The sequence below is a fragment of the Mytilus edulis genome, chromosome 4, assembly GCF_963676685.1.
Source record: "Mytilus edulis chromosome 4, xbMytEdul2.2, whole genome shotgun sequence".
NCBI lineage: Eukaryota > Metazoa > Mollusca > Bivalvia > Mytilida > Mytilidae > Mytilus > Mytilus edulis.
The window spans coordinates 8,287,963-8,310,866 of NC_092347.1; the positions used below are offsets into that span (position 1 = coordinate 8,287,963).

Below are 22,904 nucleotides of genomic sequence, written 5' to 3' on the forward strand. Positions count from 1 at the left end.
GGGATTATTAGTGTACGTCCAGTTGCATATATTTTACATGAATGTTGGAACAATTGTGATGATGACGAATTTCGTCCTTTATTCGAGAACAATTTAATTGATATATAAATCTGTGAGTTTACTATGTTCTTAACTTCGATGAACCAAAGCAAGTTATAAATTGACCTGTATTTAAATCAAATTGTTTCTTTTTTTTTCTTCTTCTTCTTTTGGTATACAATAGTCTATCGAATTCGTTGATTACATACTGTTGGCATACATGGACTAGTCTATTTACAAAACTTTTACCACAATTTACACAAAATGTATGTTTCTTTCTTATGTTCAATGTATACATGTATACATATTTTAAATTGCGCTACTGACTATAGTTCCGTAACTTTCTACCAGGCGTATGTATACACGAATCGTCGACAAGTGCGCACATTTTTTTAGATCAATAATTCTGGTATGTTCCAATCTGTCCTAAACTATTGACAACGAGTATATATTACATTTTCCCAAATAACCCTTGGAAAAATATGTAAATAGATTTGTATTTCTTCAATTATTTTTTTTTTGTATTATTTTTTTTTTATAAATAATATTCTTTACACCAGAAATGTTATTTATAAACAAGCGTATGAGTTCAGTAATGACTAGTATATTATATCACTTTCGGACACGCAAGACAAAAATGTATATTATACATGCACCTGATAGTTCAAAATGGAAAGTTATAAGTAACGGTCGTGTACACTGATCAATACCTACAGAAGTGAAACGATGCATGAACTTGCAAGCCCGCCGGACAGGAAATCGATTGAATACCTGGACGTGTCACCTTACACCCCTTCCAATACCTTTGGGAGTAATACCTTTAGCCATGCTGGTGATCAGATAAGGGAAGATCCGAATTTATTTGAATAAAGTTTATTACTTGAAAGAATTATGAACGAATTAGATTTTCGAAAACAATTTCCACGGAACACTTATTTATCATTTTATGATTTGAACTTTGACTTTTTAACTAATTACAATATTATCAGTTTAAAAATAACAGACTATATGGTTATTTAAAAATATAAGACCATTTTCCGTATCAAGTTAGTCAGTCAGATAAAACAACCGTACGATTGACAAGATATCGACACGCAATTACGACTACATCGTTTACTGTACTTTTGTTCCTTTGTGGTTTATTGACATATCGGGATTTTTCATCGGAGAAGGTGACAAGATGGCGGAGAGTAGAGAACTGATACTCAAAATTTAAAATCGATGGTGATCTCTTATTTAGCGGAATAAAACTTTAATATCTATAAATTTGAGCATTTTTATACAGAATGGACATAATATCAATTTTTGATTTTTTTGCGAAGTTTCTCTTTAAAGCTTTATTCTGTAATTTAAGGCAAACAATATCACTGTGTGTGTATGCTTTTATCAGTCTGTGACTTAACGTTTCTCTTTCTATTTACCTACATATATATTCTACACATGGACGTTTGCAGTAACTCGCAATAAGTCTTACACTGTTGTTCACATGCTAAGTAGTTAAGGGAGCATATACGGAGAGGGAAGGAAACGGTATATTTATTGCTAATTTCTTTTTGGCGGGAAATTTTTCCAATCAGCAGTCTCTTAAAAAAAATCAAGTTGACTATTTTTATTTTCGTGAATAATTTTACAAGGTATGATACCAGATAATACATGATAAATATAGTAAATAAAAACATAAGGAAAACAGTTATATATAGACTTAATCTTTTTAAAATAGTTTTATAAGTAATTATTAACTTTAATGATATCTTTATAAAGAACACAAGACATCTAATCTTATATACTTCATAAGATATCTAATCAAGGAATTGTATTTTAAATATACAATTCCTTGATCTTATTGACTTTTTTAATATATCTTGAAATTGAATATTTCTCAAAATGCTTGCCATACATACGGTCCTTATCGTATAATACACCTGTATTAATTAGTGAAAGATATAAGATTTTGATTTCTTTCCGTCAGATGTCGAGGGTTTCTGTTAACTCAGCAATCTTCATTCAATTATTCTACACAGCCGGTTGAAAAGGTACATTTCTATCTTTTTAAAGTACATGGCACGTGCCATGTATGTTTAGATTATGTGTCTTGTATTGTCTGAATAGACTTTATTTGTTACAACCTTTGCTTCCATAGACAGTTTTCTCATTAGTAATGATACCACATCTTCTGAATTATCTTTACACTAAACTTGCAGTGAAATGATTTACGGCCAGGTAATATGGATAATATAGCAATACATCGGTTTCAGAAATAAAAAAATATATATATTATATAATTTATGGTCTACGGTAAAGGTAGCACGTACGCGTGTAGGCCTGGTGCGACGTACTTTATAAACACTGTGTGGTGACTGCAGATAGTATAGGTCACACATATTTGATCTTCAAATGATTTATAATATGACTATTTTTTCTTTTCTTTTTGTCTATTGCATAATATCTGTTTTGTCATATTTAAACATTGTTGTTCAGAACCTGTTTTGTCCTAGTGATTCCATTGGCGGATACACCAGACACACCTTTTTTTGTTGGTTGGTTATACAGGGTATCAATGAAACATGACTGGAGCGGGCCCACTCTTATCAGCGGCAGTCCGAATGGAAATTTCTGAATCCACCACTGAATTGATGCAGTTCCAGTTAATATCCTGAACCTGTTTTGTCCTATTAATGCCAGAGGCGGATTTAGGGGACAGGGGGCTTCATAGGGAATCACTGAAGCGTGACTGGAGCGCTTAGGTAGTCAGTGGGTCCCTACTTACGAAAATTTCTGGATCCGAAACTGAATGCATTAAATGTTATTAGATCTTGTTTATTTTTTGTAAACTTCATTACATGGAAAAAACGTATTTTATGATTCGTTAGAAAATTGACAAATCTTATCATTCATAAAGGATATAGATAACAAAAAAAAAAGCCGCAGAAAAGCTTACATTTGGATCAAAAAGAACAAAACGAGTTATCAAAAACAATTGGATACAGTGGACGGTAGATGGTAGACTTGCTACAATTCCCCTTCCTTTATTTCTTTCTTTCTAATTTATATGTTTACTGAAAACTGCCACTATCATGACTGATTGCCCTTGGAGAAATCTCTGCACTGAGATGTCAGTATAATGGTTATCTCTTAGTTACAGCTGTAAAGGGGTATTGTTAAAGGGGTAACAAAAATTAAAAAAAATAATAAGATGGGGACGTGTAGCAAGTATAGATAGATGGTCATGGTCAAGTTAATATATCATTCTTGACTATTCTTTATACGTTTTGCCATGTAGTAGTAGCTTTCATAGCTTTCTATGTGGTATACGGATTTGGAAGGCCATATGGGGGTCTAGTTTTTAACAGCCTCGTTTTTTTTGTCTCTTTTGTCATTGCAATCACCCACAACGAGTCCTGTATACAGCCTCTGGTACTATCGACAAGTACTACAAGGCCGTAAATTACATAGAGGCATGTAAGCAGTTGCCTCCTATTGCAAACCGAGAAAAAAAAAGAAAAAATGAAGAAAAAAACACTGGAAAAAAAACCAAATGGTTAAAATCATGCTTTATTTTAATAGTACTGGTTGTTACTCTTACGCCTATTAAGGAGGTTGGGTAAAACTATTCGATAGAGCAAGCATTCAAACGCAATGTCATGCGATTAAAACATGGAACAGGTGAACAATGACGGAAAGCCTAACCGAATAAAAATTTCAGTGTAAACAAACTGTGTTACGCTATAATCATTTGTATTGATAATTAAAGTTTTGTTAAGTATGCATTTTCATTTTAAGGTTTGGAAATTGTGTCTCTGAAATGAAGTAAAATAGCTCCATTTGGACAGCCAAAAAACCTGATAAACCATCAAAAAAAATATTCAACTTCAGAGGGCATTTCATTTCAAGTACGCAAATTGGTTCCCTAAAACTTAGTAATTATAGCTTTTGAAGAGTCATGAAAGCAGGACAAAGGATAAATAAATCTTACTTTAACTACACACGTTATCTAACTTTGGATAATAAATATTTTCAATATATTCCAGGCGCTTATTTATTGAAATATTATATAAATTTAACAAGAGGTGAATTCTGGGGAAGTACATTGCATTTTCTGCATAAAAAGGTTCACAATTTTTTTCGCCTCGCTCCGCTCGACAAATCCCCACTGCTTGCCCTTATAGGGAAGGCAATTTACGGCCCTGTAATCAAAACTCCATATCTGCTAAATTAACATGAAGTTATAATATGATCTGGAAAATAGGTCCGAGTGTTGACCGATGATCTGAAATAAACAATATATAGTAAAAAAAACAACAGCCGAACACTTAAACCCAAGGCTTGCGACCGTTAATAAATATGTATCATTCATTTCTTTATTTCCTCTATCAAGAGATTCAATGAACAACATATATGTTAACAAATCAAATTACAAAAGTTTACAAAACAGGCAACACAATACAATATTACAATATTACAATATTTACAATAACTATAGCATATTACCAAAAGAACATTTTAAGAAAATTGCTCTCACTAACGACAGTTCATGTACTTAGCACGCTACTGTATCATCCTTCTCGTTACTCTGCTATACTCAGCAACACAGAGTGCAACGTGTACGTGGCACAAACTTAGAAAACTGTCAGTGTCGATATTTACTGTTGTTATGTGCTTGCCCAAAAGAATGCAGTATAAATGTTCATCATCGTATGAATACAGTTCGACAAATAATTGCAATGGAAACCTTTCAATAATGAAATCCCACCATGCGTCTCTGATTGATTGAGTACCACAACAACTACAACACGCATGTACGTACACATCTAGAAATGGTCTGTCGCATAGCTCACAAGTGCTTCCCGTGTTATTAGGGATGTCAGTTAGTAATTTTGTTATGAAGTATGCGTTTATGATTTCTCTTGATGATCTAGCGCATTTCCAGAAATCAGGGACTTTGACCGAGAGGTGAATATTTCTAAAACAAGAAAAGTTATTGTCACTCTGTATTCGACGAGTCCATTCATCACTTTGTACTTTATCTACAGTATTATTTACTATGATTTTCCAAGATTGTTTTGTAGGGAAAATTCCATCTCGCATAAAGATAATCACATATTCATGAAGATAATATTTATATAAGATATCCATAATTTCTTGAATGAACCCATAATGTTTACGTTCGGTGTCAATAAAATAAGAGTACAGGCGCACAAGAAATAGTTTTTTCGTCAGGAATTTACCATTAAGGCTACAAAGTTTTTGTAAGAAATATAACTTCTTTATCTCTATAGTTGAAGTAATGGGATGCAATCCAAGTATACTTTGACACATATCCGACCTAGTTGAAGTTCTTAAGTCTAAAATACGCTTGACTATAAAGTGCTGAAAACAATTCAACGTTGCTATATCGTTTGACTTTAAATTAGTCCACATTTCACAACCATACAGTACAGTAGGTAACACAATAGATTTATACAGTTTAAGTAGAACGCATGGATTTGCTGACTTGAGACATGCACCATTAAGCGCGAAAAATGAGTTTTTGCCTCTTCTACATGCGTTAGAGGTCCTTTCTGCCGATCTAAATTTATAGTTTAGTTCAATACCCAAATGAGTATAATCCTCTGCTAACGGGAGAACACTGTTTGCAATATGCCAATCGTATTGTAACCGAACTTCTCGTGGATTTAGGGAGAATTGCATTACACAAGATTTCTTCGCATTGAAGCAAAATCGCCATCTATTAGCATAGTCAGCACATGTATCTAACATTCGCTGTAAACCTGACGGGGTTGTGCCAATACATGAAATGTCGTCAGCGAGAGCAGGAGAGCAACTGGCTATATGATATACACCTGTTTTCTGGTTACATTTTTCAAGTTCAACCAACATTTCGTTTATAAATATCAAATATAATAAACCAGACAATACCCCTCCCTGCCTTACACCTTGTAATACAGGAAAAAAATCAGAATGACATTGGTTAACAACTACAGAACTCATGGTACCAATATGACAGTCATTTATAACTGACCACATTTTACCTGTTACCCCTATATTATACAATTTATACATTAACCCAATTCTCCATACAGTATCCAAAGCTTTTTTACTATCTAAAAATGCAACAAATATTTTACTGAATAATTCAAGGTTATGATAAATAGTCTCATGTAGGTTAAATGATGCTGTTAAGCAACTAAGGTACTTTTGAAATCCTTGCTGTTGGAGATTCGGAATGTTTTTATCAAATAGCACAAAATTTATTAACCGAGCTTTAATAACGCTTTCAAATAATTTCAAAACACAGGACAGTAAACTAACTGGTCTGTAGTTATCTGGTGAAGTCTTGCACTTGGTTCCACCTTTGAAGATAGGAACAAGGAGGCCTAGTTTCCAGTTCTGCGGTATTCGCCCTTGTTTGACGATGATGTTGAATATAGCGGTTACACACTTCACAACAGAGATACCTCCGTGACGCAAATTTTCGTTTTGGACTCTGTCATGTCCGGCGGCTTTTCTATACTTTAACTGTCCTATTAATTCGGTAACTTCTTTTTCAGTTATCAACCCACCAGGTAAGTATTCACCTTCAACACCACATGTTTTAATAATTTCATTGTATGTACTCTCAATAGAACATTTAAAGTCATTGTCAAAATTATTCTCATCCTTTGGTTGGTATATATCATGGAAATATTCGGCGAAACAGTTTGCTACAGACTCAGGAGTATTACACACTTTATTTTCATACACAATCTCGGGATAAACTTTAGACGAACGACCTTTAAAACGTTTTATTTGTTTTCATTTGTGATGTTGTCGCCTGATCATGTATCGGTTAATACAGATAAAGTCCAAATAACTGTACATGCCGTTGAAATACCGATAATGGATCGGAGGGCCATCAATCCTTCGCTCATTATTTCCGAGGAATAGACCACAGGCACTTGTCTCAGAAATTGTGAGACATGTGCCCGTGTGGAATAGACAGTTATTTGTACTTTTGCTAACTTTAAATGCCTAATAAATGTTAAGAACGAGTTTTCTAATGGTCTACTATGTTTAATGGCTTTGTTTCATTGTGTAGCAGATTTCTTTTCAGTGTCACCATGTTAACTTTACAGGCAGAATTTTCAGATCAGGTTTCATAATGATTTGAAATGTTCAACATGTGATATCATTCGGTGAACGGCAGACAACTCTAAAACGATAAAGGTAACTTCATTATCTATAGTTTTTGTATTTTCATCGAAATATTTGAAAGTTTTCACCTGCAAAAAAGACGTAGTTGGCAATGAAAGATATGTTTAATATCAAGAAATGGCAATATATTAAGTCCAGATATTACTTTACATGACACACAAAAGAGTTTTATAGATAACTATGAAATCGATTCGTATACCATCGTTTTAATGCCGTTTTGAATCCACATCATTATTATACAGGTAAAAAACCCAGATGCAATTAACTAATTTGTAAGCCATAACATGAAATCAAACTGACCCAGACAAATCAATTGCAAGTGGTCGCTATCTATTTTTATCATATACTTGGCATTAATATGATAGCTTTTGCATATGTGTAATGGGCGGAAGTGCACAAGCCATATCTTCCCACCCGGGCTGATAACCCATATCAATTAAGTGCCTCTCGTGCAAAAAACCCATATCAGTGCCTCTCGTGCAAGTTACTTCCGGTGTTTCCGGTATCGGTTGTTTACTTTTCTATTGTGACGTCAGATGTTTTTTATGACGACGTCAAAATTTACGGAAACTTTTGTGGGGATAGTTTTTAAATACTTGCTAACAAATGCCATTGACAATTATGAATCATTTTATAGTAAAACAAACATGGAGTAGTAATGATCGTAAAACTCTTCCAAATTTTCAATGTTTCAAAATGCCTCTATAGGATATGTTACCAAAAGTATATAAGGAGTTAATGATGCTGTTGGACAACTATAGTATATTTGATTCATAATTTTAATTTTCTTTATAAAGTGTTTGACTGTTTTAGTTATTGCATTAGTTTATTTGCCTTACATAAAACTATTGTCGGAAGTATATGATAAAGCGATTAATACATGGCCTTTTCCATATCAGCCTGGGTATCATCCCTCGACCCATATCAGCACCTCGACTCCGTCTCGGGCTGATATGGGGGTCTCGGGATGATACCCAGGCTGATATGGAAAAGGCCATGTATTAATCTCTATATATTTATGTTTATATCGGGTTATAAGACCGTCGACAGTATTCGGAGGTCATCCCGATTGTTATTTAGATTCTGTGCAGACAACAATATATACATATGAAATGCTGATCTTTGTTATCAATGATTTGTATAGTGATATTATCAGATTATCACATATTTTGTACTGATATGTACGTTTTTGCATGGCCAATAATAGCCGGAAGTCAAGGTTGGTTATCAGCCCTCGGGGCCGATATCGATATCAGCCCTCGAAATCCATATCAAGCCCCCGAGTTTAACTTCCGGTAATCTGTCAATCAAAGGCTATTTGTTAACAAGTTGAACGCAATGAAAAGAAATTTAAAAAAGTTACAAATGTGCTGTAGAAGAAAAAAGTAGAAATCACAAAAGTTCCCGTAAAATTTTGACGTCATGAAGAATTTAGAAAATATATGACGCCACACTGGAATGAGTATCGATATAGGATTCTTCTTAAGCATTTTTTAACATTTGTAATTTAACACTTTAAAGTCGTTTAATATTTGCAATTCTTAGAATTAATATGTTTATTGTTAATTATTTCTGACACTTTTCACAAAACGTTGTTAACCTACTGTGATACGAACTTTTTTTTAACTCACATTGATACATTTATTTTTTTGTTTTCGTTGAATATCTTTTGATTTTTGATGAAATATCAAACATAATTTGGTGTAAGCTATTTGTTTTCTCCTGCTTGAAAATATGTGATAAATAGATTATAACATGTCATTTTCCATATGGTCCATGGTATCAGCCCACGACCCATATCAAGCCCTCGGGCTAAAGCCCTCTGGCTTGATATGGGAGTCTAGGGCTGATACCAGTGCCATATGGAAAATGCCATGTAATAATCTATAATTATTACATGGCATTTTTCATACCATTAGAAAGAGCCCAAGAGCCGTATGGCTCGATGGCTGATATTGACCGAGGGCTGATAATACATGCGATACGAAAAATGACATGTTATGATCTTTTTATCATATGCTTCAACAATGGAGAAAAATAACAGATTCATATATTGATCCTTTTACGTGCCGGTTCTCAAATAGAAGTTCAAAGAGTGAAAAGTTCACGGACGTCGGACCCCAAATTTAGTACATTCGATATGAATCTTTCTATCATATGCCTCAACAGAGAAGAAAAGCATCAGTTTAATATGGACGAATCGACAAAAAAAAATTAATTCAACAATATACTTAATGAATACTGTTTGGAAAAGTCAACTTTTTCAAAGTAATTTTCTAAATTATGTTTGAAACTTTTAAAAATGCATTTATTTAATAATTTGTTTGTTTGGTTTTTTTTGGTTTTTTTTTATTATTATTTTACACAATATACTTTTCAGTATCCAAATAATTGTTTTGTACACTACTTTGTAATGTTTTTCACTGAAAACCAAGGACGTATAACTTTGTAAAAAGTTATCAAAAGTACCAGGATTATAATTTTATACGCCAGACGCGCGTTTCGTCTACATAAGACTCATCAGTGACGCTCAGATCAAAATAGTTAAAAAGCCAAATAAATACAAAGTTGAAGAGCATTGAGGACCCAAAATTCCAAAAAGTTGTGCCAAATACGGCTAAGGTAATCTACTCCTGGGGTAAGAAAATCCTTAGTTTTTCGAAAAATTCAAAGTTTTGTAAACAGAAAATTTATAAAAATGACCATATAATTGATATTCATGTCAACACCGAAGTGCTGACTACTGGGCTGGTGATACCCTCGGGGACGAAACGTCCACCAGCAGTGGCATCGACCCACGGTGGTGTAAATAGTTATCAAAAGTACCAGGATTATAATTTTATACGCCAGACGCGCGTTTCGTCTACATAAGACTCATCAGTGACGCTCAGATCAAAATAGTTAAAAAGCCAAATAAATACAAAGTTGAAGAGCATTGAGACCAAAAATTCCAAAAAGTTGTGCCAAATACGGCTAAGGTAATCTACTCCTGGGGTAAGAAAATCCTTAGTTTTTCGAAAAATTCAAAGTTTTGTAAACAGAAAATTTATAAAAATGACCATATAATTGATATTCATGTCAACACCGAAGTGCTGACTACTGGGCTGGTGATACCCTCGGGGACGAAACGTCCACCAGCAGTGGCATCGACCCAGTGGTGTAAATAGTTATCAAAAGTACCAGGATTATAATTTTATACGCCAGACGCGCGTTTCGTCTACATAAGACTCATCAGTGACGCTCAGATCAATTTGTAAAAACGTAGCATTGAGGTGTATTTTCCGGAATATGCCGAGTATCACCGGAATGCCATGCGATAACGTTACGGAAAGGCATGTGGTAACAATCGAAGCATGTGATAAACTTTTCATTTCAGCCCGCTAAGCACCAATTCGAAAAATATGGAATTTACGTAAATTTAATGCTATTATTATACAGTAAAATTTATATGTTATTTAGTCTAAGTATAATATGATAATATCGAGTACATGTATTATCAATTGTTTATTTTATATTTATTGTAAGTCCTGAATTTTTTAAGTTGTTATCTCTGTCCTGCATTTTTTTTTACTCTCTTCGTTCCTTTCCGGTTTTTTTTTACACAAAATTGTCATCCTGCCTTCTTTTTTTGGCAACGTGTCTGCATTTTTTTTAGTCAAAACTCCTGTCAGCCTCCTTTTTTTCAAATTTCATCCTAGCCCCCATAGAAATCAAATGGTAGTTCTCTTAAGTATTAAAACTAGAGGCTCTAAAGAGCCTGTGTCGCTCACCTTGGTCTATATGCATATTAAACAAGGACAAAAATGGAGTCATGACAAAATTGTGTTTTGGTGTTGGTGATGTGTTTGTAGATCTTACTTTATTGAACAATCTTGCTGCTTACAACTATCTTTATCTATAATGAAATTTGCCAAGAAGTGACAGTGGAAAATATTTTGTAAAAATTTATGAAATTTAAAAAAAATTGACCATAAAGGACAATAACTCTTTAAGGGGTCAATTGACCACTTTGGGCAAGTTGACTTATCTGTAGCTCTTACTTTGCCGTACATTATTCCTGTTTACAGTTTATCTCTATCTATAATAATATCAAATTCAGGGGCAGCAGCCCAACAACAAGTTGCCTGATTGGTTTCAGAAATATGAGCCAAAAACTGCATTTTACCCTATGTACTACTTTTAGCCATGTCGGCCATCTTGGTTCACGGGCGGGGTCATCGGACTCATTTTTAAAACTAGATACGCTTATGATGATTGTGAACAAGTTTTGTTAAATTTGTCTTAGTAGCTTCAGAGAAGAAGATTTTTGTAAAATATTACAAAAATTTAGAAAAAATTGTTATAAAGGGCAATTACTCCTTAAGGGGTCAACTGACCATTTTGGTCATTAGCCTTATTTGTAGATCTTACTTTGCTGAACATTATTGCTGTTAACAGTTATAATATTATTCAAGATAATAACCAAAAACGGCAAAATTTCCGTAAAAATTACCAATTCAGGGGCAGCAACCCAACAACCGGTTGTCCGAACCATCTAAAAATTTTCGGGCAGATAGATTTTAACTTGATCAACAATTTTACACAAGTAGATTTGCTCTAAATGCTTTGGTTTCAGAATTATAAGTTAAAATCGACATTTTACACCTATGTTCTATTTTTAGCCATGGTGGCCATCTTTATTGGTTGGCTGGGTCACCGCACACATTATTTAAACAAGATACCCCAATGATGATTGTGGCCAAGTTTGGTTAAATTTGGCCCAGCAGTTTCAGAGGAGAAGATTTTTGTAAAAGATTACAAAAATTATGAAAAATTGGTAAAAAATGATTATAAAGGGCAATAACTCCTAAAGGGGTCAACTGACAAGTTTAGTTATTTGACTTATTTGTAGATCTTACTTTGCTGAACATTATTGTTGTTTACAGTTTATCTCTATCTATAATAATATTCAAGATATTTACCAAAAACAGCAAAATTTCCTTTAAATAACCAATTCAGGGGCAGCAACCTAACAACCGGTTGTCCGATTCATCTGAAAATTTCAAGGCAGATAGATCTTCACTTGATCAACAATAATACCACTGTCAGGTCTAAATGCTTTGGTTTCAGAGTTATAAGCCCCAATCTTCATTTTATCCTTATGTTCTATTTTTAGCCATGGCGGCCATCTTGATCACCGGACACATTTTTTTAAACTTGATACCCCAATGATGATTGTGGCCAAGTTTGGTTTAATTTCAAATTTGGCCAAGTTGTTTCAGAGGAGAAGATTTTTGTAAAAGTTAACGACGACGGAGGACGACGCCGGACGCCAAGTGATGAGAAAAGCTCACTTGGCCCTTCCGACCTGGTGAGCTAAAAATACAGTGGTCACGAATGAATCGCGTAACCTACATGCGGTGTACCACATTTGGGAGGAAGAAAATGTAAAATTATTTAAAGGGAGGTAACACAGCTGCTACTTCCTGTTGAAAAAAAAATGACATCGCTTGCCCTTGGTCTCCGTAACGGCCTAAAGAAATATATTTCTCTTCAAAACTGCAGGTATATATCACAAGCCAATAACAAAAGCTCTGATATTTTTTTTGACGTCAAATGGTTAATTGGTACTGTATCCTAAATAGAACGCACAGGCACTTGTTTTCTATCCATGGGAAGATCTACTATCCCTGCGAAGCAAGTTAACTCGTACCAACGGAAACTCGTACCATGTTAACTCGTACCAAAAAAGTGAACTCGTACCAACGTAAAGTCGTACCACTGGGAAGTCGTACCATTAAAAATATATTAAAAAATACGAATGTTTTGTGGTGTTTTTTCTTACTAAAATTAATAAAAAAAAAATATAATAACTGTAATTTTATACTGGATTTTAATGATAACTTGGACAAAAATACGTTTTTTTTTTAGGTATCATTTACTTTCCTCCGAAGGTGTCTCTACTCCCTATTAAAGCAATGCATATCTGACACATTAAATGAACATAACATTACTTGAAATGTTAAAAGAAGTTGTCATATTTTGAAAACAATACATAGAAGTTATTAACGATCTTACTGGCTATATTGCTCGGTCGGTAATCATAACCTTGTGCAAAATATTATTTATAAAAAAAATCATACTTTTAACATGTTGGTCATAAACAATTTACAACCTTTAAAACACACTAAATTAATTCTTTCAGTGAATAAAATTCCTTTGAGAAACAACAGAAAAGTACCCAAATCTATTCAATGTAACTGATTTAAATGATTAAAAATTAAATCCAATGGTTATTAGTAGTAGTTTAAAAAAAGAATGATTCAAGGGAGACAACAAATCAAATCTGCCAAGGTATTGTCTATATCTAATACACATAGAACATTAGCTACAGATTGGTCATTGTACTTTCAAGTTATATACATTTTACAGACTTAAGAGGTATTGAGAAAAATAACAGTATATATTCATAATTAAACACCAATCAAATGCATTTAAATAAGTTGGTACGAGTTAGCAGTGGTACAAGGTTTTTTTTAGTGGTACGAGTTGACGTTGGTACGAGTTTACATTGGTACGGGTTAACTATAATTCCTATCCCTGTAGATCTTCCCATGGATAGAAAACAAGTGCCTGTGATAGAACGGCTATTTTTGATTTTTGTTGTTACGACTTACAGAGGGACAGTCAAACTAATAGATTTAAAATATACTCACAACGCCATGGCTAAAAATAAAAATACAAACAGACAAATAATATTTCAGAAGACACAACATAGAAAACTAAAAAATAACCAACCACGAACCCCACCAAAAACTGGGGCCACTGGGGGTGATCTCAGGTGTTCCGGAAGTGTAGGCAAATCCTGCTCCACATATGTCACCTGAAGTGTTGCTTATGTTATTAAAAATCTGGTAAATAGTCTAATTCGGTTGTCAAATTCGTGAAAATGGTAGGGTAAGGAGTGACGACATAAGGAACATATCCGATTTTATAACCAATGTTTTAAACGTATTTACACTTTTGGTATTTAGCTGGATCTTGCCTCCGAATGACCTTAGATCCACTCCGAATTACCTTATGACGTTAAGCAACAATCACTTTTAAATTGTGACGTCAAATAATTTAAATTATGATGTCAAAGTTTACAGGAACCTGTGTGATTTTACGTAATGGCGGACAAATTTGCATACAAGTGTAAATACGTCTATTATAGGATTAAACGCTTTTTTAAAGGAAGTTATTGGTGTATAAACTGGACCAAGTTACTCACAAACATATCATAAAAGTCCAAAGTCCAAAGGCGTTTAATCCTTATAATCTTTCAAATTGGAGATAGGGAATATATTTTTCAACACTCATTACCTCTATCACACGTAAATTGTATATCTATGTCATTGGATAGGCCTGGTGCATGAATATATTTGTTGGTTAATGCAAAAAAATGTACTCAATGAAATTTTATTTCTGATAAAAAGTAAACTGCAAAAATTCTTATTATCATTTAAACGAATGTTTTTGTGTTTTATTATAAATCAAATCAAATCAAATATTATTATTGGTGTAAATTCCTATACAGAAATGATACCAGCCGACATTTACAAAATACCAATACAGACAATGACAGAAAAAAACATGTTTTCTCAATGATAAGAGATACATATTTTCATTGCGTGGAGGTGTTATTCATACAATACTATTAATTCAAGCTATTACAATCAGCTTTAATACTATATAAGCTCTTAAAACTACATTATGTTTGCTTTTAAATGAATGTTCAAATCATACATATCACTTATTCCAGCTACACTTACAGTACTAATGTCCGTATCATTACTTTTCAAAATGAAACTAAACTTATCTTGTTCACACATACATATATATATAACAAAAGATTGAACTATATCACTTAAATTACAAAAGAGCATTTCTATTATAGAAAGTTCTAACACTTTATATTGAATGAGGAAATGGAACTCATCTTCAATTCCATCCTTGCAAATAGGACAAATTCTCTTTTTATATTATATTTAAAATTAACTTACAGTGAAAATAAATTTTATTAATGTCGTTGTTATTATCGCTGCCATCTTGTTTACATTAGTTACGAAAAGAAGTTCGGTCAACATCGTCTATCAAAAATAACCAACATCAAGATCAACTACTGGAAGTCCTCTCGACCAATCATATCAACGTATTCCCTAATATGCAAATCATATAAGAATTATATATTGTTATAATCTTAATTATTGTGTTGGAGTTATTACCAATGAAATTTAAGTTATTTTTAAATGGTGAGGGGAGCAAGTTTTCGATGATAGAAATTTGACAACCAGCTATTAACTTTCAATCATTTTCTTTTTACAAAATGTATTATCATGTTGTTGTTTTTTTCTATGACGTTCTTTTTAATTTCCAGAATAACAATGATATTTATAAGAATGTGCTAAGACCTGTTGGTGACCTTCTGCTGTTGTTTTTTTCTATGGTCAGGTTGTTGTCTCTTTGGCACATTCCCCATTTCCATTCTCAATTTTGCTAAACACAGGAGTCACCACACTTTAAAACATGGTGATAGCTCATAGTGTTGCAGCAAATGTACATGTATAATCTTGTGTTCATGTTTATCAAAACCATATGTTCCTTAAAACCACATATTTTATTTTTCAGAGGAATTTTTGTATCTGCTGAAAGGGTTTCAAATAAATCTCTAAAGACAAGTGAAAAAAATGAAGTTATAGTTGATGAAAAGGTATACTATTGTATAGAATTTTTATCTTTGTAGCAAGATACTATAACTATATATATAGGACTAAACACTTAATATAGTTTATCCAAGTATTGTTTTTTAATATTTCTACTTCTACATATATTAGTTAAATTTAATGAACTAAATTTTTATAAATAATCAAGTGTTGATTTTGAAGTTCTATTTAGTATTGATAAAAATAGTTATTTATGTTTACTGTGAAACTATTGAGTACATACAAATGGGTTTCTTAAAACGATTATTAAAGTACACATTTTTGGTCAATTTAAATTTGGACAGCAAGTCTCCAACTCAACAAAATTTACCCAAATTACTGAGAGGTAAAAATGTACCATGCATTCTTTAAACCAAGGACACAGACCTACAATATACATATATGTCAATCTGAAAATGGCACTAAAGATCTGACACCTTATTAATTTATTGAGCCAACAACTTTGGCCTTATTTCAAAAGGTGTAATGACAGACAGAGCAAGTTATAAACCAGTGGGCCTTGAGGTGCATGTACAGGACAAATTAAAGCAATATATAAAAAACTTGAATCATGATATAAATATTTTTTCTAAAGAAATTAGATCTTCAAAGATGTTTTTTTTTATATTAAATCTGACATGTAGTTGTTTGTTTTAGCCTGATCTTGCAGTATTATCAGGAGTACCAGAAGAACAGATAAAGACTCGTCAAGTTAGAATATTTCTACCAGCTAAAAATGCTATGCAGTCAGGAACATATAGTCAAAGACGCTGGAAAATTGAGTTTGATACTCAAGAGAGATGGGAAAATCCATTGATGGGATGGACATCTACGTAGGTCATACTGTAAATTCAGAAAATATTGCGTTCACATATTATTGCAATATTGAGAAAAATCGTATTTATTCTTATAAAAATTTCAAAATTCTAGTTTAAATAAAGGCAACAGTAGTATACCGCTGTTCAAAACTCATAAATCCATGGACAAAAAACAAAATCGGGATAACAAACTAAAACCGAGGGAAACGCATTAAATATAAGAGGAGAACAACGACATAACACTAAAATGTAACACACATAGACAAAATCCCACGAGAATAATATATATAAAACATCAAAACCAAATACATGAATTTGGGATAGACAAGTACCGTGACACGTCTTATCGCAATGTGAATTTACACTCAAAAATAAGAGAAAACAAACGACACAACGTTATCATGTAATACACACAGAAACGAACTATAATATAACAATGACCATATTCCTGACTTGGTACAGGGCATTTTTAAAGGAAAAAATGGTGGGTTGAACCTGGTTTTGTGGCATGCCAAACCTCGCACTTTTATGGCCATGTGAAATATAACATCAAAATGACAACACAGGACTACAATATAAATAAATTGGAGAACACAATTGACAAAGAATCACACGAACAACAGCCAACAAAAGGCAACAAGTTCAAAATTTTAATACGCCAGAAGTGTATTTTGTCCACACAAGACCTATGTGTGACGCACAGATACAAAAGTTTGAAAGTCGAAACGAGTACAAAGTTGAACAGTATCGAGGACCAAAAGATCAAAAAGGTTGTGCCAAAAACGGCAAGGGTTTTCTGTTAAGTTACCAGAAAATCCCTATAATTTAGAGTAATTTATACTGTTGCAAACAGTAAATTTAATAAAATGAATATTCAAAAGATGTACATGATAAAGCTGAAGTATTAACTAATTACAGGAAACAACTGAAATACATTTACATAACCAGACATTTGAAACACAAAAGTAGACACATCCGAATACGTTTAAACCTCTACGCCAAGTGACGTCCTATTTGAAACTGAAAAATGACGAAAAAATGACGTCATTTGAATTAGTAAAACAGAGCATCAAAAAATGAAAAATGACGTCACATAAGAATGAATAAGATAGAATTAGGATTAATTTAAGATTATATATTTGAACTAAATACTGATATTGCATTTAATAACAAAGCACATTTTAATTCTTATTAATATAAAACTGAGGTAGCAATTAACTATATTATAAAACTATGTTCGGTTTGTTATGAATCTAACTTCAAACGTAAAATATCGTACTGATTACTTTGAACGAAATCAAATCTGATAAATGAAGGCAGTGATTAATTTTCTTTACCATAACACATAAATATAATAGAAAAGACGTCAACACATTTGACAAACTCCGATGAGAATTACAAATATAACATAAAACATTTAAACTAAATACATGAATTTGGGAAGGATAAGTACCGTACCACGTCTTATAGTAATGCGAGTTCACACTCGGCAAAACAGTCACAATCGGGAATAAGTCACGTTTGGTAATTAAAAGATTAGACGACATTATGACAAAACACAATCTACCATGTGGTAAAAATGTCCTTAGCTAGTTTGGTCAACGAAACATCATATGGATCCACCAAATCGTGATGGTGTCCATAAAAAAAAAAACTTTAAATTATTGTGATTTTATAACCCTGTTACATTTTTCGCAATAATAAAAACATCACAATAATTACTGATTTTACAGTATTAATTCAGAGTATTCTACATGATCAAGACCTACATGCATTATTAAAGAGTAGGAAAAAATCATTTCATAATCAAATAAGGAATATGTTTTTTTGGACATAATGGGTAAAATGTACATGATACATTATTCAAAATAACTACAGTTACAAGCAGAAAACAAAGACTATTGAAGGAACTTTGCTATTTTAATCAAGACAGTCACTAGCATCAACTATTGTTCTGCTCTTTGAAATTTTTCAATTAACCAGTTACTGGTAATGTCCTGTTGAGTTATATTAATCTATATCTACATAATACTTCTTAACTTCAATATGTTGAAGATCTTCAAAACTGAATAACTTGAAATAAAAATAATATGGGGAGCTATTTTAATACTTCATCTTTTTCTTTTCCTATAGTAGAAAGAAACTGTTGACAACTTTTGCCGGAATGTTTTGTTAAAATTATAATAGTAGATTTTCTTGTCATTATATATAATTAAAAAAAAATATTTTTCAGAGGTGATCCTCTCTCCAACTTGAACTGCACCTTCTTAACACCAGAGGATGCTATTGCTTTTGTAGAGAAAAATGGTAGGTCATTTAAAGACTTTTAAAAATGTTGATTTTGTCTTGCCTGCCACGAAAATCCATTGTTTCATATAGATTGAAAAATGTGATGTTAAAAAGTTTGTTGCTGAGTAGTACATGTAGTACAACATGCCATATTATTTATGGATTGTCTCAAATTTTTCTTTTAAATCATGGTTGATGTTTACAAGTATGCTAGACATAGTTTTTCTGTCATGTTAATTTTTCATTTATTATAAGTGATAGGATAACTAGGTTCCTTGCAATGTCTACATGTCCTTCACCTAACCTTGACCTCATTGAATGGATCAGTGATCAAGGTGAAAGTTATATCATTAGATCAGTTTCTCAGATACTATAAGCCGTGTGTCAACTATGTTTGATGTATTGAATGATTGTTTGGTTTACACGTCTGTCTGGTAGGTTTAATCTGACCTTGTCCTCATTTTCATGATTCATTATGTTTTGGCTTGTTTTCAATCACCATAAGCAATAGGTAAACTCTATTTGCTATATGGAAATAATTGTAAGTTGAAAATGTCTGTCTGACAGGATTTATCAGACCTTGACCTTATTGTCATGGATCTTTAAAAATATTAAGTTAATATGATATTTGTAGTAAAAATCTTTATTGTAAAGACCTACAATGCACAGTAAAACAGGCTAGACATTTCATATTGTGCACTCTTGTTTTTAATTTAAAGTAAAAAAAAGTTGGATCAAAAACAATGCAACATGTAAAACTTAGCCAAACATTTTTGTTTGTAATAAATAAAATTATGTTAACAGTTTATAGAATAATAAGTTGATATTATGTAAAACATTAAGTTGATTGATTTTAAAGTATATGAGTAAATCTTAATATGACCAATATAAATAGTTTTATACTAGTTTAGCCTAATTATCTACTTTTGAAAACACTATTTCACCAACTTTTGTCCAATATGAATTATGATTCTTTTATAAAAAAAATTAGGGCATTTAATTAAGAATCACAAACTGAACTTAAGACCACATTTTGTTAGTATGGCAGAGTAAGTCTTGTAAGAGAATACACACAAAGGTACTTAAAAGAAGACGGACACTTATGATTAACAGAACTTACATAATGATACCGGTAGTTATAAAAAGTATACTTGATCGTGAATTTTAACAGCGAATGTTGGTGATTGTGAATAAACTCATCATAGAAACCACGATTTAATTTTGTATTTACGCCAGACGAGCTTTTCGTCTACAAAAGACTCATCAGTGACTCTCTAATCTAAAAAAATTAAAATGGCCAAATGAAGTACGAAGTTGAAGAGCATTGAGTGATTCACTGTAAAACAGGTTTCTGAATATTCCAGAGAAGAAATCTATATAACTAAGAAATCAGCCTGTTTAACAATGTTTAACATTAGTATGAGCAATTTTTGACCGTACACAGTACATAACAGGAAGTGCTGACAAAGTGATATTCTGTACTTGATAATTTCTTAAAATAGAGCATTTCCTGAATAGATACCATCAACTAATGTGCTGTGATTATTATTCTATTTAGGGTGGAACTATCATGTGGAGGAAGTTAAAGAAACCAAGTTTAAACCAAAGTCATATGGAGCAAACTATAGCTGGAACAAAAGAACTCGATCGTCAACAAAATAATAACAATTTTCCAATATTTATACTTGTTTGTTCTTTGTACATATTAAAATATCAGTTTGCGTACATGTTTTTTTTATACATTTTAATATTTATGCTGTTTTTATGTACTCAACAATACAAAATAAGGAGATGAGGTATGATGACCAAGGTGATATTTTCATGTATCCACAAGAGTTAAGTTGAAGTGGATTTAACCTACTGTGAGCCATTTTACGTCATTCTACAATAAGAATAGGCTATACCATACAATTTGTTAAAAAGGGACTGACATGAAAAATTGGAAATAATTTAAACTAGATATCTAAAGGCCTAATTTCTAACAACAATTTACAATAAACATATATGATAGACATGAACCAAAAAGAAAAAAAGAATAATAGGCATGCACATAATGTGTCATTGTTAAATTTTATAGTGATTGTTCAACCCTCTCCATACCTTCTACTGTTTAACAGCACATCAAAGTTATAATCAGTTGCAATTGACCAGTACTGTACAAGGAAGAAATAATTTACATAAAGAATAATAGACACAAAGCACCAATGTAAAAGAGAGATACAATAGACATAAAGCACCAATGTAAAAGAGAGCTACAATAGACACAAAGCACCAATGTTAAAGAGAGATACAAGATACCAAGGAGACATTCAAACTCATGTCAATATTAAATTGACAACATCATGGCTAAAAAAAGAAACTGACAAAAATCAGAACACTACATAGAAAACAAAAGACAAAGCAACATGAATCCTTCCAAAAACTGGGGGTTATTTCAGGTGCTCCTGTAGGATAAGCAGATTCTGCACAAACCCGGTGATAAGTCTTATACAGGAGGTCACATTTGGGAAAAAGGGGATGGGAATGTAATTAGGTCTAATTACAATTGGAAATAATTCGTTCTCATCTGTGAAACAGATATTCCAAAACAGTCAACCAACTTGTTACGGTGTATGTTAAAATTTCAGAGATTTCAAGTTCACCACTCAGAACTTGATTTAATACCTTCTTTTTGAGCAGCAACCCTGTATCAAGAAAAACAAGCCTAAGTTTCCCATTTTGGCCACAGTGATTTTTTAAAATGTGAAATTTATCTGTAATAAAATTGATTTTTAGCTACCTGAAGAAGAATATAGCTTTCAAGTGGGTTTATACAAACATCAATATTGTTTTTTGTCTCGCCTTAACAGAGTCTAAAAGCAAAACACAGGTATGCTGTTTCCATGGAGATAATTTAGCTCTGCCCCCTTAGTCATGGTCTATTGACTTTGAAACCTTTGCTTATTTTACATGTATTAGTTTGTGATTAGGTTAGTTTATGGGGAACCACAAGTGGTAGGTCAATGATATTTGGTATGTTGTTTTGTACGCATCAGTATATCTCATTTCCATGGAGATTATTTGGCTCCGCCCCCTTAGTTATGCTCTATTAACTTTGAATATTTTTCTGAGTTATGTATTAGTTTGTGATTAGGTCAATTCAAGGGGAACCATTAGTGGTAGGCCAATATTAATTGGTATTGAGTTGTATATGCATTGGCACATCTCATTTCCATGGAGAATATTTGGCCTAACCCCTCAGTCACAGTCTAATGACTTGGAAACTTATCTTAGTTTACATGTATTAGTTTGTGATTAGATCAGTTTAAGATGAACTGCTAATGTTAAGTCAATGATATTTGGTATGTACATTTATTATCATTTGCAAGTATCGTTTCCATGGAAATTATATAGCCCCACCTCTCTTATTGACTTTGAAACATTTCTATAGTTTACTAGTTTATTTTTGTATGAACTTCTACATTTTACTAGAAACTTCCGTTGTAACTTTCTAGGATGTTCCATTATAGACTGTTCTAGAATTTTCCGTGACAACTATATATATATATATATATACAGACACTCAAGTTAAAGACTCATTCTTACTCTTGGACTTGGACTTAGACATCGATAGACATTAGCATTCACAGCATTTGGATTGACACTTTTATTCTACAAACAACATCATACTGGATTGTGACCTTAGTAGTGAACGTAATATTCAGATTGGATTCCGAAAGATATCCGGATACAGATAAAGATAAAAGATTGGACTCATATTTTGACAGTTAAGTTGACAGTAATATTTGTGTAATACTTCTTGTAAAATTTTGTATTATAAATATTGTTAAATCTTATTATTGAT

General features: G+C 32.5%; 1 protein-coding gene across 1 annotated transcript; it reads left to right on the forward strand.

Moving 5' to 3' along the window:
* The first annotated feature begins 12,631 nt into the window (after positions 1–12,631).
* LOC139518857 (NADH dehydrogenase [ubiquinone] iron-sulfur protein 4, mitochondrial-like) lies at positions 12,632–20,785 on the forward strand. Its single transcript, XM_071310496.1, has 5 exons — positions 12,632–12,774; positions 15,880–15,961; positions 16,611–16,786; positions 19,005–19,078; positions 20,619–20,785. Exons 1-5 carry the CDS (start codon positions 12,710–12,712, stop codon positions 20,720–20,722), a joined length of 501 nt encoding a protein of 166 aa, XP_071166597.1. The 5' UTR covers positions 12,632–12,709; the 3' UTR covers positions 20,723–20,785.
* The last annotated feature ends 2,119 nt before the right edge of the window (positions 20,786–22,904 follow it).